Source organism: Onychostoma macrolepis, chromosome 15 (genome assembly GCF_012432095.1).
Source record: "Onychostoma macrolepis isolate SWU-2019 chromosome 15, ASM1243209v1, whole genome shotgun sequence".
In the NCBI taxonomy this organism is placed as follows: Eukaryota; Metazoa; Chordata; class Actinopteri; order Cypriniformes; family Cyprinidae; genus Onychostoma; species Onychostoma macrolepis.
Genome location: NC_081169.1, coordinates 15704900 through 15723844, shown reverse-complemented (window position 1 = coordinate 15723844; position 18945 = coordinate 15704900). Strand labels below are relative to the sequence as shown.

The following is an 18945-nucleotide window of genomic DNA, read 5'->3' as shown; positions in this document are numbered from 1 at the left end:
TCCACTGAACACAATATATTTTATTTTTAAGAAACATATAGAACATTTTGGAACAGTAAACATGTAAGGCTAAATAATTAAAATAAATAATTGAATTCTTGTTGATTAAATTAAGTGCAGTCACTTAAGTGAGCCTAAACCTGCAGCTCAACAATAATCAGAACATAAATTATTTTCTGTAAAAAAAAAAAAAAAAAAATGCAGTCACTTAACCTAAACCTACAGCTCAATAATTAAAAACATAAATCAAAACATAATTTCTGTAAAAAAAAAATGCAGTCATTAAACCTGCAGCTCAACAAGGTTTTTGGAGATATGCTCACTTTCTACACATTCATCTTTCAGTCCAAGTTATGAGCGGTGAGGTACAAAGATGTGTGCACATACACATAAGGAGAAAGCACGAGTGTGTCACACACACACACACACACACACACGGTCTCTCTCCGTATAACACTCAAACAGTGGCAAAGACACCTGAGAGTCAGCAGTTTGTTTGTTTTTTAAATGACGTGATTTTGAACAGATGTAAACAATGGCCGGAGGCTTAAAATTATAGACGTGATACCAGCTAAATTTAATTATTGTACTAAATCGCAGAAACGTAGTACTTTAGTCTGCTATTCCGCTCTGTGAAGTAACGTGAGGGAGGAAACTAGTTGACGTTAGCTAGCTAATTAGCCATGTTATCAGCCTCGGTAGCAAGCCAAATAGTATATATTTCAACACTGAAACAACCGACGAATGGGTCTCTGTCTTGATTGAGGGTGAAAGAGGGAGAAATGAAGACGACACAAATATATCGTTTGTGTACGACCTGGAAGTATTTATTTAGCGATTGGCGCCAAAACGTCATCTGTACGCAACATCGTTGTGATTAGTCTACGTTACCCGAAAAAATCCCATACGGCAGACTTCGTGTTTTTCGACGGGGGAAAAGTTCCAGGGATTCAGCTTCTTCGGCCATCATCCTACACACAGGTGACTCTCACTGACCATTCGCACCAACCGGAGGGGGAGGGGTCATGTGACTCGTTAAGCTCTTCACTGCTCAGAACTGAGTACTGCACTTTCCGTCTTTGACGACCCGTAAAAAACTGCGCATACCGCAGGAACGGTATAACGGAACATGCCGTAGTTCAAAACTCTGCAACAGAAGTGCTCTTTCTTTCTCAGTTAACAGCACACCTGGTGTTATTGATTCCCTCAACTGTTCTCAACCAATGAAGATGCACACAGGAGCATCTATTAGCAGCATGAACAGAGCAGGGGGGCTGACGATGTGTTTGTGTAAGTGAGTGAGTGTGTGAGTGTTTGCGTAAATTCCCTACCGGGTCACAACATTAATGTTTGCACACGCTGCACCGAGCAGCTTCATCCGGCATTTAGCCAACAGAGAGATCAGCATGTCACCTTGGGTTTGGGGAGGGGCTTTGATTAATGGCGCACAGGCCTTTAAAAATAAAAGAGCTATTGGATTTTCAGTGTTGCTGTGTGCAAGAGCTCGGGGTGTTATTGGTGTGAATTAGATACAAGTCACAATAAGGAGAATCTGAAATTAGGAAGGAAAGCACTACATTTATCAGCTTTTCACACCACAGCGCACCATCTGCTACGGCAAGGGTGACGCTCAGAGCTCTCTGCCCCAAAATGTTTCTCTATTTATTTCCCACGTGCTCTCTCTCCGGCCATTAGAGGCTGCCGATTGTTGAGAATTGTTTATCTTTAATGCTACGAGGTCGGGAATGGTTCAGGAGTCTCGGGCTGCAGTGGATGGAGGAGATGGAGGAACTTACTATGTGCACTCGGTACATGATGCTGATCCCCAGAGTCATGAAGGGTTTGGAGAAATCAATGACCTTCTCCCTCTCAGCCGTGATGGTCAGGCCGGCCACAGCCAAGTCAGCCTTCTGAAACATATGCAAAATAACAGCAGCCATTAATATGGATAAAGTGGTGCAAAAAATGAAGCTCAAACCGGGTAAGGTGGTATATACGTGGTTTCTTGCTGGTTCAAGAAAGGGGGTATATGGCCCCTCAGATATTTAAGCCAAGTGAATTTTAAACTTCATTATCAAGAGTGTTGTTATTGTTAACTAAAAGTAAAACAAATAAAAATAGTTTTAGTCAATAAAAATAAAGCTTAAATAAAATAAAGTATTAAAAATTTAACTTAAAAAGTTAAAGTTGCAGTCCGTAACTTTTGGCGCTCTAGCGGTTAATAAACAGAACTGCATGCAGGTTGCGGAAAAACATTGTAGCCGGAGCAACTTCTCTCTGTTTATGTCTATGACGAATCACGCAGGTACCGGGCTACTCCGCAGTGGTACCTACCCGAACCAGTCTAAAGAGTCAGATTATAAACACTTATTATAGGTGTACTGTAGTGATTCAGGACTAATCGGTTGGGTACCGAAACCCGGTACCAATATGGCACCGGTACCTATGTAACCGGTACTAGAACCGAATCAGAACGGAGATTTCGGTGCCTCATTTCGGTGCCATGCCTGAGCAATCGATTTAAATATTTGTCCTTTGTTTCTCCAAAATGAACGTAAGAAGCATCATCACCGGCACCTCATCTAAAAAAATATTTCCCGACTGAGAAAATGCACGTGAACTCAAGTCGGAAAGCTCTAATAATACAAGTCCAACAAATCTTTGTAGTAACGCGAGCATGCTGTTTTCACATTCTGACTTAAAAGCACAACTTGACAAATGAGAGCATCCGAGGAGCACGTGAATGCAGAAATTACACTTGCTCTGAAGGCAGCAGGTAGCACTCCATTAACTAGCTAAACTAAACATTCTTAAATTAAAATGCCTAAAGCTAAAATTATCTTGTATTCACGTTTTTAAACCTGTTGTCCAACAAAAGAGAACATAACCTTTTTAGTCCACAACACCAGTTAAATGCTTCCTTTTGTGATCTGATGTAGCTTCTTGTCACAGAATGAGGCAGAAAATATGTTCCATAGGCTACTAATACATCGATTGGCAATGGATTATAAATATACTTAATTATTATGAAAATACCAGAGATGGCTTGAATAACACAGATAAACTATATATTGTTGTAGTCGAGTGTTTATTGTATTTGTTTTATCATTCAAAACGTTTATATCGTGTTTACTCAGTTACACCCATAGCAATGCATTTGTCCATATTGGGGATTTCCTGGAGCTTCATAAGTTCCGCTACTTCTGTGACTGGATATGTGGATATTTTGTGCGAGGGCGCCCTCTGGCATCCAGTATGAATGAAAAAGACATCATGTGTTTAGTGCTAATGGCCAATTCAATTATTAATTGGTAATTTTTATTTATTTTTTATTATTTTTAAGTATCGGTTCAGGCACCGGTACCGTTTTAAAAGTATCGATTAGTCACCGGTATCGAAAAAAACCCCAAACAATACCCAACCCTATTCAGAACAAGCCAAAAACATGGTTTGGAAAATGGATTCATGGTGTACTCGCTTATTATATAAATCATGTACATTTTGAACACAAAAAAGTTAGCAGCTTTAAAATAAGTTAAAAAATAAGTTTAAAATAAAAACACATAACAAAATGACTAAAACTAAAAGGAAATCTGAAAATATTAAAGCAACTGCTAAATATATATTAATAATAATATATTTATTATATTATAATAATATTAGGGGTGTCAACGTTAACGTGTTAACGCATGCGATTAATCAAAAAACGCAAATTAATTGTTTGATAAGGTTTGACCCCAACTTCTTCCCGTCATCGCAGCGCGGAAGGTTATCTATCATTGTGTGATGAGGGTACAGCGAACCAGTGTTGCCAGGGCAGCGGCACAAGTGGGAAAAAATTACAGAGCCGTGGGTTGCGGTTTTTTGGTCTACATTTATAATTTACCGCGGCCACCCAAAGTGTATATAGACAAATAAAACTAATGTGTTACTAATGTGTATTATACTTGGAATGTATACCTGGCAATTTAAAAACGGAGAGGCGGTTGTAATATCACAAACAACGTGAGTTTCAGCCAGAGCACACATGTTAAGGCTTTTACACAGCAGAAATAAACATGACAACAGCCACTATAGATTGTATTAGGTAATAAACACACGATTACGATAGGATATGGTTTGTATGTGATTTTCTTGAGAGGAATGTAGAACAGGTCCAATTCTTCCTAATAAAGTTGCGTAAGGTCGCAAGAAATGTTTTTTTTGTATTTATTTAGAAATACTTGGTAAACGTTTTATTGCCAGTATAAAGGCTGATAATGGCTGAATAAAAATAAAAGAATAATAAGGATTATGTCTCATACCTGGCGGAAGTATGAAAGGTTCTGTTTCCTTAAACTAGTTGGTCATGCATTTCTTTTTCAACACATTTACAGGTAAATCCTATTATTTTAAATTTGCGATAAATCATGATTAATCACAGTCCATGACTGTGATTAATGCGATTAAATTTTTTAATCGATTGACAGCACTAAATAATATATTATATAAAAACTGAATAAATAAATAAATATATATATACACAACACTGAAGAAATTACACTTTGCTACAATGTAAAGTAGTGAGTGTACAGCTTGTATAACAGTGTAAATTTGCTGTCCCCTCAAAATAACTCTAGATGTCCAGGACCTCCAGCAGAAAATTTGGACATTTTCACTTAGGGGTGTACTCACTTTTGTGGCCAGCGGTTTAGACATTAATGGCTGTGTGTGGAGTTATTTTGAGGATAAAAAGTACCCCATGTGTACAATGAAATATACTGCTGTATTTTTTATGTTGTGGGCCTATATTTCTGCTGGAGGTCCTGGACATCTTGTTTAGACACATGGCATCATGGATTCTATCAAATACCAACAGATAAAAAAATCAGTAAGTGACTGACTCTGTTAGAAATCTTATAATGGGTCATGTTTGGATCTTCCAACCGTACAATAATCCAAACACAAGCCTCAAAAACAACACAAAACTGGGTCACTGAGCACAAAACCAAGCTTCTGCTGGTCATTCCAGTCCTCTGACCTGAACCCTGTAGAAAATGAGTGAGGTGAACTGAAGAGAAGCAGCACCAACATGGAGCTGGGAATCTAAAGTGTATGGAGTGATTCTGGATGAAGGAATAGTCTCTGATCTCTTGTCAGGTGTTCTCTAACCTCATCAGGCATTATAGGAGAAAATTTAGAGCTGTTAAACTGGCAAATGGAGATTTCAAAAAGTATTGAATAAAAGGGTGCCGTTAATTGTGGCCAATGTGTATTAGAGAAAAACATTTATTTCATAATGATATTTCCCCCCATTTTAAATTCTTATTATCCAATGAAAGGTTACATTTTTGTGAATTTTTAAAATAAAAGATCAAAAGGATTAACAATGCAAATGAATTTTCACAGCCTTCTTTGATCATATTTACCAAGGGTGCCGATATTTTTGGCCATGATTGTATGTATATATATATATATATATATATATATATATATATATATATATATATATATATACACACACACACACACAATAAAATAAATACAATACAATAAAATAAAATAAAAATATAATATTATATAAATACTATAATAGTATATCAATTATACAAAAACAACACTGATCAAATGGAATTATAAAATATATAGTTATATAAATGATTACAATTAAATATAAATATTAGATGAAAAACTAAAACTGAAATAAAAATTACATTAATTACATCTAAAATAAAAAAGTAAAAGTAAAAAAATAGTAACGATGTAAGCACATAACAAAAACACTAAAACAAACTAAAATATAAATGCAAACTGAAACTTAAATCCAAAAAACATTAAAACGCTATATTAATAATAAATAATATTGTATAAATAACACTGATTATCAAATACAATTATTAAATACATTTACAGTTCCTATAAAAAGTCTTCATACCCCTTCATTTTTTTCACGTTTTGTTGTGTTGCAGCCTTATGTTAAACTGCTTTGAATTACTTTTTTTCCCACATTAATCTACACTCCATACACCATAATGACAAAGCAAAAACAGAATTGTCACAACTTCGTAAATTAATTGAACTGAAATAAGTACATTGCATAAGTCTTCATACCCTTAACTCAGTACTTAGCTGTCTTTTTGGGTATGATATGACAAGCTTTGCACATCAGAATTTGGCAATTATCTGCCATTCTTCTCCTCATCTCTTCACGTCTCAAGCTCTGTCAGGTTGGATGGGGGCAGATGCACATTTTCAGGTTTCTCCTATTGCCCCCTATTTTGGTGCATTAAGCTTTTCTTCTACTCTGACGAGTCCCTCAGTCCCTGCCGCTCGAAAACAGCCCCACAGCATGAGGCTGCTACCACCACACTTTACTTTTGGGATGGAACTCTACAAACATGATTGGAATTGAGGTTAATCAAACCAGAGAATCTAATTTCACATAATCTGAGGGTCCTTTAGATGCTTTTTTGTAAATTCCAAGTGTGTTTTCATAAATCCCAGCATAAAGCCCAGATTGGTGGAGTGTTGCAGTGATGTTTGTCCTTCTGTGGGTTTCTCCTATCTCCACATATGATCATGGAGTTCAACTAGAGTGACCATCAGGTTCTTGGTCACCTCTCTAACCAAAGCCCTTCTCCATCAAATGCTCAGTTTGGCCAGGAGGCCAGCTCTAGGAATAGTCCTGGTTGTTCCAAACTTCTTCCATTAAGGGTAATGGAGACTACATGCTTCTGTGAAACTTCAATGCAGCATAATTTTTTTCTGAACTCTTCCCCAGATGTGTGGTTTGATGCAATCCTGTCAATTTTCAGCTGTTAGACCTTTTATTAAGACGCGTGTGCCTTTCCAAATCATACCCATTCAATTGAATTTTCCACAGGATAACTTCACTCGAAGTGCAGTAACAAGCAATATGAATGCTCCAGAGCTAAATTTCAACTGTCCCAGATAAGGGTATGATTACTTACGTAATGGAATCATTTAGTTTTTTATTTTTAATAAATTTGCAAAGATGTTAAAAACCTGTTTTTGCTTTGCCATTATGGTGTATAGAGTGTAGATTGATGTGGAAAAAAAAGTAATTTAAAACAGTTTAACATAAGGCAGCAACATTACAAAACGTGAAAAAAATGAAGGGGTATGAAGACTTTTTATAGGCACTGTATGTATCATTATGAAGTAGGTGTTTGTCTCTTGTCTCACCAAAAGCACAAAGCCCCCTCAAAATCATGACACCCCTGTAGTCCATCTTAGTTAAGCTGATTAGAGCATGTAAACCACCTCAAACCAGCAACAAACCAGCTTAACCACCTTAAGCTACCATGACTTGTCTTTTTACACCTGGAAACAACTGCTTGCAGTCCAAATACCTGTGTTTTGGTGAATTCTGAAGGGCAAAGCGGAGTTGTTGTGTGTGTGTGTGTGTGTGATGGAACATGAACACAGAAACTGTCATGACAAATCACTTGACACAGCATCCAGCGCTGCCGGGCACAATGCTGTGGCCGGATCCCACTAATCAAACAACACCGAAAAGTGCATCTGCAAGGGATTTTACGGTCCTGCGGGACACACTCTTACCCTCCACTGCTCTTTGTCCTCTCCAGGAGGAATGATGGGATATTGGAGCCGTGCTGTAAATGAGAGAGAATCTCCGGACAGCAGATAACGGTTACAATGTGATGTTTTAGCCTTAAGCCTGAACCCTTAAAAGCGACAGGAGAGGCTTGTAAACGCAGAGAGCCGAATTAGGAACGTTAGACACGTGTTTCAAGATCCAAAAAGTATCACTGATGTACTATTATAGTATATTTTTAATAAGTTACAAGTTTATTTTTAGATTTTGTTTTCATTTTTAAACTGCTTTGTCAAGTCAGTAGGGGTGGCACGGTACATGTATTCGTACCGAACCGTCACGGTACAGGCGTCTCGGTTCGGTGCATGAGGCCTTTCGACGAATACAGGCAATTCACCCCCAATTAGGAAGGGGGCGCCCACAGTAATGTAACACTGCTCAATAACCGCCAGCAGAAGAACAGCGAATGCCATGAGTTGCGCACTTGAAAACAAAGCCCCCTAGACAGTGACCATGTGCTGATTCTGAATGCATCTCTCACATAGACTGACAAGGGAGTATACTTTAAAGGCTTGCGCACTCAACTGTTTGCGAAATGGGGCTTTGTGCTGGTGTATCCTACCTCTCTCATTCAGCACAAATCCAAATATTCCATAATATTTCCATATTTGCGATGTAAGGCATCTGAATGCTAAACTATTATGTATTATGTAAATGTACTTCAGTCACGTTCCAACGATGACACAGAGGCGTGTGCGCTGATGTTTGGCTCACTGTATTTTATTTTGATAAAGTACCAACTGCGCTGTCAAGTTAGCAATGCTGGAACTGATGTGTGTGTGTGTGTGTATGTGTATGTGTGTGTGTGTGTGTATGTGTGTGTGTGTGTGTGTGCGGCGCGATCACAACTGTTTCCTTATACCAGCAGAATCAACTGTAAACACTTATTGTTTTATTAATAATCACTGTATAAAGGTCTGCTTTTATTTGTGTACACTCACAATGAAAACAAAACAAATTTTATATATATAACGTAATAATATTTAGTATTTTCACATCTAGAAGGACATTTTTTTAATTTGCACTACTGTCTGTTCAAAATAAATGAAAAGAAACTGAGCATAGTAGATTTTTTTCCCCCCTGTTGTACCAAAATCGTATCGAACCATGACCCCCGAACCGAGGTACGTACCGAACCATGACATCTGTGTACCGTGCCACCCCTACAAGCCAGTATAAAGTTTGTCTTAACAAACCTTTTCTAGTTTTAGTGAAAATTTGGGATTTTTGGTGTTTTTGTTATTCGTTTTTTTAATTTAGTTTTAATTAATTTTTATCTTGATTTTAGTCATTGTAAGCCAAAATGGTAACACTTTACAATAAGGTTGTATTAGTTAACGCTAGTTACAACTAGCTAATTAGTTAACATGAACTAACAGTGAGCAACGCATCTGTTCAGCATTACTTAATCTTTGTTTGTCACGATCACAAAAGAGGATTCAGTAGCGAATGTGAAATATAACAATTTGTTAGTGAGAGTCCAAGCAGCACAGAAAGCAAGAGTCAAATGAAGCATGTGCAGAATCACAGTCACTCTTGGCAGCGCAGGGACGCAAATGGGCAGCCGTGTATCTTCTGGGAACATATGGAAAATCCTCAGAGAACTGGAACGGAATGCAAAGGAGACGAAGAATAGGAACAGGGAAACTCGAACACAACCAGGAACACAGCGGGAACACCAAACTATCTGACAACACAGGACAGATAGCACAGGTCTTAAATAGCGGAGCTGATGAGCTACAGCTGACGCTGATCAACCCGTCAGCAGCAATCACAGGAACTGGAGCAGGTGGATTAATGGGTGAATGAAAAATGGGTTTCAATTTAGAGACATGAAGAACGGAATTAATTCTCCTGTACGCCAGAGGAAGTTTGAGGTGGACTGCCACTGGGCTAAGAATCTTAGTGACAGGAAATGGGCCAATGAATTTGGAGGCTAGTTTATTACAAATGGAGCGGAGAGGAATATTTTTGGAAGAAAGCCACACTTTTTGACCAACGACGTAGACGGGAAGCTTCGACCGGTGGCGATCGGCCTAAGCCTTAGTGCGCGCTCCCACCCGGACAAAATCGAGCATGATGTGGGACCAGGGTCTCAAAGGAACAGACAGCGGTTGAAGTAACCCTTCTGGGGGTGGATTGGAAGTCTTACCACGAGCGCACACTGAGCAGGCCAAAACAAAATCTTGGATGTCACGAGCCATGGAACGCCACCAAAATCGCTGTTTAACAAGAAAGCTGGTACAATTCACTCCTGGATAACATGCCACGTTGGAACAATGACCCCACCGAATAACGTCGGACCATAATCTCCCCAGCACAAATAACCGACCTGGGGTGCGTTTCCCAAAAACAACTATGGTCGCAAGTTCTGTCATTATCAATAGAGTTCAATAGAACTAACGACCATAGTTAGCTAACGATGCTTTTGGGAAACGCACCCCTGGTGGGCAACCGGGCGGAGGCGTTACCCCTTCTAAGGCTGTGCGAACCTTCGACTCGACCTCCCATTTGAGTGTAGAGACAACAAGTCTCTCAGGTATTATACACTCGGGAGTGGAATCAAAACGGCCAAAAAAAGTGCCCACCAAGCCTGCCTGGAGTTAAGTCGTTTGGCGGATCTAATACACTTGAGGTCCAGACAATAAAGGGTACCCCCGAACCCTCTAACAATGACGCCACTCCTCCAAAGCTAACTTGACTGCCAGCAGCTCTCTGTTACCAATGTCGTAATTACGTTCAGCGGACGACAAACAATGAGAAAAAAATGCACAAGGGTGCATCTTGTCGCCCGAGGAAGAGCGCTGGGAAAGAACCGCGCCTACCCCCACCTCTGACGCATCGACCCCCAGGAAAAACTGACGTGTAGGATCAGGGGCTATGAGAATAGGAGCTGAAACAAAGCGGCTCTTGAGGATGTTGTCCTGGTGGAGGTCAAGGCAGTCAGAGGAGTGGCTAGTTGGCTGAAATTGCGAATAAAATACCGGTAGAAATTGGCAAACCCCAGAAACCTCTGCAGGGCCTTATGGGAATTTGGGGTTGGCCAAGCCACCACAGCCTTAACCTTGTCGGGATCCATGCACATTCCCTCGGACAAGATGATGTACCCCAAAAACAGGACTGACTGTGTATGGAACGCGCATTTCTCCACCTTGATAAAAAGCCCATTCTCGAGTAGCCTCTGAAGCACTCGCCTGACGTGCTGAACATGTTCCTGGAGAGAGGAAGAAAATATCAACATGTCATCCAGGTAGACATATATGAAATGATCGACCATGTCTCTCAGCACGTCATTAACGAGTGCTTGGAAAACCGCAGGGGAGATGGACAGCCCGAAGGGCATGACCAGATATTCAAAGTCCCCCCTGGGGGTATTAATCGCGGTTTTCCACTCATCCCCCTCCCTTATGCGGACCAGATGATAAGCGTACGCAAATCTAATTTGGTGAAGATGGATGCTCCCTGCAGCCTCTCAAAGGCTGAAGACATCAACGGCAAAGGGTAAGTATTCTTTACCGTGATGTTGTTCAACCCTAGGTAATCAATGCAAGGTCGCAGGGAACCATCCTTCTTCCCCACAAAAAAAAAATCCTGCCCCAGCGGGAGAAGAGGAAGGACGAATGAGCATGGCTGCTATTGAATCAGAAATATATTTCTCCGTGGCCTCCCTTTCTGGAGAAGAAAGCGAGTATAACCTGCCCTTAGGCGGAGACGTACCTGGTACTAGATATATAGCACAATCAAAGGGACGATGCGGAGGAAGAGAAGCAGCTCGGGCCTTACTGAACACTTCCTTCAGGTCAAGGTACTCCTTTGGCACGTTAAACAGGTTCACCGTCTCATTCTGCAACAAAGAATAAGACACAGACGAACAAGCAGACATAAGACAGGAAGCATAACACAGATCACTCCACGCCGAGATGGAATTATGGCCCCAATCCACCCTAGGATTGTGACAAGCCAGCCAGGGATGGCCCAGAAAGACAGGGACCAGCGGAGATTCAGTGAGCAGAAGTGCGAGTTTCTCAGTATGATTTCCTGAAGTAATAAGGGTGACAGGGCCAGTCGTGTGTGTGATGCTAGGAAGAGTCTGTCCATTGAGTGCATTGACAGAAATCTTATGAATGAGAGGAACAATAGGAATTTGAAGATGTTGTGCCAAGTTGATATCCATAAAATTACCTTCCGCTCCGGAATCCAGCAGGGCCTGACAGTTGTAGACTCTGGCTCACCATTGCAGTCTTACCAGGAGGAAAGTTGTGGACGAGGATTTCTCCAGGGACAATCCACCCGACAGTAACCTCAGCTGTACTGTCAGGCTTGGCCTTTTACTGGACAGTCAGCCAGGAAGTGACCTGCAGCGCCGCAATACAAGCAAAGTCCCTTTGCTCTCCGATGGTACCTCTCCTCCCGGGAAAGCCTAGCTCTTCCCATCTGCATGGGTTCACAATCAGATGGGTGACTGACCGTATTACAGGAATTGGCAGTGGAATACTCAAGAAATTCCAACACCAACTTGTGGCGGCCTCGCTGATCACGTTGCTGTAGACGTGCATCAACACGAAGGGCTAATTCAATGAGTCCATCAAGATCAGTGGGTAATTCCACTGTAAAAATTCCCTTCTGAATACGGTCAGCCAACCCATGCAGGAACATGTCCCACTGCGCGTTCCACTTACACTCAGCTGCCAATGTCTGGAACTCGATGGAATAGTCCAAGACGGGTCTGTTGTCCTGTCGTAGATCGGCCAACATGCGTGCTGCCTCGCGGCCCGCCACCGCACGATTATAGACCCGTCTCATCTCAGAGAGTGTGTGGAACGAAGAGCAGCAAGGGTGTCTGTTCTCCCACACCACCGTTCTCCACAGGGCTGCCCGTCCCGACAGCAATGTCAACACTAAAGCCACCTTAGACCTTTCAGTAGAAAAAGTCAAGGGCTGCAGTGAAAAGAACATTGAGCATTTAGTTAAAAATGCTCTACAAAGATGTGCTGGCTGCGGCGCAGTGGGCGATCTCAGTTGTTGAAATTGGGTTGTGAGCTCGGACACCTGCGCTACCAAGGCTTGCACGGCTCGACCAGTCGCTAACATCTGTTCCTCCTGACGATTTTGTTGGACAAAAAGTCCTGTAGATCCGATCCATCCGCTGAATCCATTGTGTGGTCAGATCGTTCTGTCACGATCACAAAAGAGGATTCAATAGCGAATGTGAAATATAATAATTTATTAGTGAGAGTCCAAGCAACACAGAAAGCAAGAGTCAAATGAAGCATGTGCAGAATCACAGTCACTCTTGGCAGCGCAGGGACGCAAATGGGCAGCCGTGTATCTCCAGCGAACATACGGAAAATCCTCAGAGAACTGGAATGGAATGCAAAGGAGACAAAGAACAGGAATAGGGAAACTCGAACACAACCAGGAACACAGCGGGAACACCAAATGATCTGACAACACAACGCAAATGGGCAGCCGTGTATCTCCCGCGAACATACGGAAAATCCTCAGAGAACTGGAACGGAATGCAAAGGAGACAAAGAACAGGAATAGGGAAACTCGAACACAACCAGGAACACAGCGGGAACACCAAATGATCTGACAACACAACGCAAATGGGCAGCCGTGTATCTCCTGCGAACATACGGAAAATCCTCAGAGAACTGGAACGGAATGCAAAGGAGACAAAGAACAGGAATAGGGAAACTCGAACACAACCAGGAACACAGCGGGAACACCAAACGATCTGACAACACAGGACAGCTGATGAGCTACAGCTGGCACTGATCAACCCGTCAGCAGCCATCACAGACACACCCATCCCCACACACACAGAGTGAGAATGAGTCAGAGAACCCATAAACCGTGACTTTGTTCATGTTAACTTATTCATATACTAATGTGTTAGTTAATGCATTAGTTAACATGAACTAACAATGAACAACTCCACTGTTCATGATTACTTAATATTTTGTTAATGTTAATTTACACATTTACTAATGCATCTCTTGAATGAACAAATTATCTGTTCAGCATTACTTAATCTTTGCTCATGTTAACTTATTCATATACTAATGCATTAGATCATGCATTAGTTAACATAAACTAACAATGAACTGTGCCTGTAAATAGCTTTATTTAATAAGCTTTATTTAATTATATTACATACAGTATATACACATAAGTTTATTGGTAACACTTTATTTTAAGGACCTATTCTCGCTACACTGCAAAAAATCAAAAGTTGAGAAAACTTAAAAGTTTAAGGCAACATGCTTCAGGAGATTTTTGAATTTTCTCAACTTGTTTTTGTAGGAATTTTTTTATTTTCTCAACTTTTTGTTGTATAAACTGAATACAAGAAGTTGAGAAAACTCAAAAATGTCCTGAAGCTGGTTGCCTTAAACTTTTAAGTTTTCTCAACTTTAGATTTTTTTTTACAGTGTATCAACTAGTTGCTTATTAGCATGCATATTACTAGCATATTGGCTGTTTATTAGTATTTATAAACCACATTTTAATGCCTTATTCTGCATGACCATATTTTAGATCCCTTGATCTGACCCCATACCTAAACTTAACAACTACCTTACAAACTATTAATAAGCAGCAAATTAGGAGTTTATTGAGGGAAAAGTCATAGTTAATATCGAACAGAGTTGAAGTCAAAAGTTTACATACACCTTTCAGAATCTTCAAAATATTAATCATAAAGAATGCATGTTGTATTTTATTTAATACTGACCTGAATAAGATATTTCACATAAAAGGTGTTTACATATAGTCCACAAGAGAAAATAATAGCAGCATTTATAAAAATGACCCCGTTCAAAAGTTTACATCCACTTGATTCTTAATATTGTGTTGTTACCAGCCTGAATGATCCACAGCTGTGTTTTTTTGTTTAGTGATAGTTGTTCACGAGTCCCTTGTTTGTCCTGAACAGTTAAACTGCCCAATGTTCTTCAGAAAAATCCTTTAGGTTCCACAAATTCTTTGGTTTTCCAGAATTTTTGTGTATTTGAACACGGATCTCAAAATTATACAGTCATTGTTAGAAAGGGTTCAAATACAAAAAAATGCTCGAAAACCAAATAATTTGTGGGACCTGAAGGATTTTTCTGAAGAACATCGGGCAGTTCAGGACAAACAAGGGACTCATGAACAACTATCACTAAACACACACACAAAAAATCAGGTAAAATTTTGGATCATTCAGGTAAAAACACGGTATTAAGAATAAAGGGGATGTAAACTTTTGAACAGGGTCATTTTTATAAATTCAACTATTATTTTCTCTTGTGGACTATATGTAAACATATTTTATGTGAAATATTTTATTCGGGTCAGTATTAACCCCTTAACTGTCACTCACAGTTTTGAACACAGACATGATAGTGCACTATCCAAACTTATTTTTTTATAATTCATGAATGAAAACATTTTCCAACGTGATTTTGATGTACCATTTCCATGGTAATGCAATGTCTGATTTTAAAATGGGTTTCAAAGGATGAATTTTGAGATTTTAAGTTTTCAACTGATATATAATTTCTTATGATTTCTAAAGCGTGATAGAGAAAAAGGCAAAAAAAAAGACTTTCTGTGACAAAGGTCAGAACTCCTGTTATGATGTAGATTTTTCAGGTGCACTCTTGTCATAAATTAATCTATTACTTTTCCTACATAATTTTTTTACAAAAAAAGTGGTAAAATACCTATTTAGGAGTCTTAGACCTTTCCAACGATATATAGTTTGTCATGATTAGATTAGGATTTAATTGTAAAATAGTGAAGTAAACGTAGGCGTCCCACAGGGTGGACGGTGACAGTTAAGAGGTTAAAGAAAAAAACACGCATTTTGTATGATCTCTCTTATTTTGGTAAAATAATTAACATTTCGCAGATTCTGCAAGGTGTATGTAAACTTTTGACTTCAACGGTATGTGTTCCATATTCTAAAGTGTTACCATCTATTTTATTTAAAGAAACCATGTTTGTCATGGTTTTAGTTAACGATAATACCCCTGCAGCTGTCTGCTCACCTGATTATAAAGCTAGCTATGTCATTTTCTCACCATGCAGGGCTGGTTCTAGACATTAGGAGGCAAAATTCATGTTGGAGGCTTGAAAACACTTGAAACAAATGTGATTCCTAACCTTTTTATTTATACAACATTTCATTTTAAATTTGTATATTTTTACTTATTAACAAAGTTTGGACACATAACTATTTTTAATGTTTTTGAAAGAAGTCACTTATGATCATCAAGTCTGCATTTATTTGATCAGAAATACAGAAAGAACAATAATATTGTGAAACTTTAAATAATGGTGTTCTATTTTTACCATACTTTAAAATATCTATTTCTGTGAGTCATAGCTGAATTTTCAGCATCATTTGTGGCCTAATGGTTAGAGAGTCGGACTCGTAACCAAAAAGTTGTGAGTTCGAGTCTCAAGTCCAGCAGGAATTGTAGGTGGGGGGAGTGAATGTACAGCGCTCTCTCCACCCTATAGACTGTAAAAAAAGATGGACGACGCGTCTCCGCTTCCTTCCACTATAGAAGTGGAGTGAAGCCAGAGGATCTCACTGTGGCCGTTGCTATCTTGAGAAAATAACGTCTTTTGGAGCCCAAATCTGCGCAGTAGAGATTCGTTTGAAGCCAGAGTCTGCGCAGTAGAGTCGTGAGGTGGAGCTGTGGAATCAAACTCCCGCAGACCCAATCAACCATAACGACACGCCACGTTTTTTATAGCATCAAATTACTAGCTAAAATGAAACTTATCACAAAAATGAACAATTGAACATATATCAGTGTGATAACAACTACCTTAAATGACCAAAACCATATTTCGGAAAATTCCAGGGTTTGTTCAATTCAATTCAAAATTCAAGGGCAGGGTTTATGACCTGTACTGCAGCCAACCACCAGGGGGCGATCAAAGAGCCCGCAGTTTCACTTTTCAGGACATGTGAAAATACCCTCAATACCACGACTGAGGTGCCCTTGAGCAAGGCCCCAACTGCTCCCCGGGCGCCGCAGCATAAATAGCTGCCCACTGCTCCGGGTGTGTGTTCACTGTGTGTGTGTGTTCACTGCTGTGTGTGTGCACTTAGGATGGGTTAAATGCAGAGCACAAATTCCGAGTATGGGTAACCATACTTGGCCACATGCCACGTCACTTTCACTTTTTCACTTTCATTTTAACACATCCTTGTGAATTTTTTTGAAGAAAAAAAAAATACTGACCCATTGAATTTCAAACTTTTGAATGGTATTGTTACAACAGATTTCTATTTTAAATAAATGCTGTTATTTTTTATTTATTTATTTTTTAAAAACTTTTCTATTGCACAATATATATATTTTTTTTTCTGTATTTCTGATCAAATAAGCTTGATGAGCATAAGAGACTTATTTCAAAAACATTAAAAACTGTAATGTATCCAAACTTTTGACCAGTACTGTATGTACATATTAATCAAACTTTATCTAAGGTAATCTGTTTTTTTGAACAAATTCAAAGCGTCGCGTTTGGGCGCGTCGAGTTTGGGCGCGTCAGTGCAGCAGCGCTCGCGCTCTTTTAAACTCGTTATAAATTGGTGAATGATCGGTCCAGAAACGACGCTGATAGACAGAACAAGTTTATATTTAGAATACATTGCAGTCACTCCAAAATAAACGATGACAACGCACACACCTGCATTAGGAGCTGCGCTTCTTTGCGTGCCTATTTAGCCTTTTGCTTTGGCACCTGAAGGATGCGTTCGTTACTGCAAACATTCAGAAGGCGGGACCCGCTTTGAAACCGCAACATTAACTGGTTTAATTGCAGGTGAGTGACAATTCAACAATATCCAATGAACAATGAGGCTAGTATTTTGCTGTCCATGGACTGCCGTATAGGGGATGTTACGGTTTTGGAGGCCCCTCCTCAAAGTCCGAGGCCCTAGGCAATCGCATGCTCTGCCTATAGCTAGCGCCGGCCCTGTCGCTATGTACAGTACTTCACCCTAGCAAAAGCGACTGTGGCGCGGTAAGACGAACTCTTGCACATTCCCTGAAGATTCCTTCCCAAATAACAGCTTGCAGATGCACTAATCTTCAAGTGCTCTCCATAGTTCAGCTGTGGCCCACAGCTCTTCTCCAACTCATGCACACTTCACTTCACACAACAAAACATCACGCTGACACACAAACAAGGAAATTACGCGGTCCCTGCTGAACAGAAATCCCTCAAACAGATGTCATCCGTAACAGAAACAAGGACAATAACTGCCGCTCAAATATTTGACATCTCGTTACGTATTAATATTGATGGCTGGACTGCACACAGAGAGAAATTATGAGACGGAGACTCTAAATAATAAATAATGCAGTATGATATTCTTCCTGCGCTCCATCCTCCCCCTCAGTTTTGACTTAATCAAAAAGTGATGCCCCCAAAAAACGAGAGAAGAAGGCAATGTCAAGTCTATCACTACTGAATAATACATTGACGTAAGTTCCCAGTGTGGCATTTCAAATTCCCTCTGAGGCTTATTCTTCATCTGACGCTATAGAAAACCCTGACAGCTCAGCTGCTTCGCTACCTTTGTGTACTATTGCGCTGCCTTTAGTTTTACAAGAGTTTCCAGAACATTATAAAGCATGACCAGGACAGTCACTGTGGAATTAGGAGTCCATATTTCAGTGCAAAAGTGAGCCACTTTTGTGCAGATTCTCATTTTCCAATAAATTATAATATTAATAGCAGAAATGTTTTTGTGAGGTATTGTATTTGTTGCTTCATTTATGAACGCATAACCATCAAATACATTAATTAAATATAATTTAAACTTTTTGACCATTATATCAGTATCTTAAGGTTAATTTTTTCTTGCTTTAGATTGCATACAAAATGTATGCTATTGTATAATTAAAACAAACCATTGTAGAATTTTGTGCATTCAGAGTTAATATTATATTGTATTATACATTTTTCTTTTAAAAAAATTCTTTAAAAAAATCTTTTAAATCCTATAATGATATTACACAATAACATAACTGAAAAATGTTTTATACGTATCCACAGATGTACTTTTTTTTAAATAATGGCTGTACTTATACGTACACTAAGGTGTACATACATTTATTAAGGTGTATGTTCAGTTTTAATACCATATTTTTTTTACCGTTAATAAAAAAAATTATTGATTTTAATTGATCAGAAATTAAATTGAATTATTTTAAATGTCCAACTGTTAATATAATTTAATAAGGAAAATAAAATATTACATTACAAATACAAACATGACAGAAATACCAAAAAAAATAAAAAATAAAATA

At 39.3% G+C, this 18945-nt stretch overlaps 1 protein-coding gene across 14 annotated transcripts in view; it reads right to left on the bottom strand.

The window, feature by feature from the left end:
- Positions 1-18945, bottom strand: part of grik4 (glutamate receptor, ionotropic, kainate 4) — a 371474-nt gene that overhangs the window by 20148 nt on the left and 332381 nt on the right. For all 14 annotated transcript variants that reach the window (XR_009266034.1, XR_009266035.1, XM_058744470.1 and 11 more), the window contains one exon: positions 1797-1910. Coding sequence is in view for 12 of the 14 variants with exons in the window: in XM_058744470.1 (XP_058600453.1) it covers positions 1797-1910 (114 nt within the window). In the remaining 2 variants the exon portion in view is untranslated. The remainder of the gene's footprint in view (positions 1-1796; positions 1911-18945) is intronic.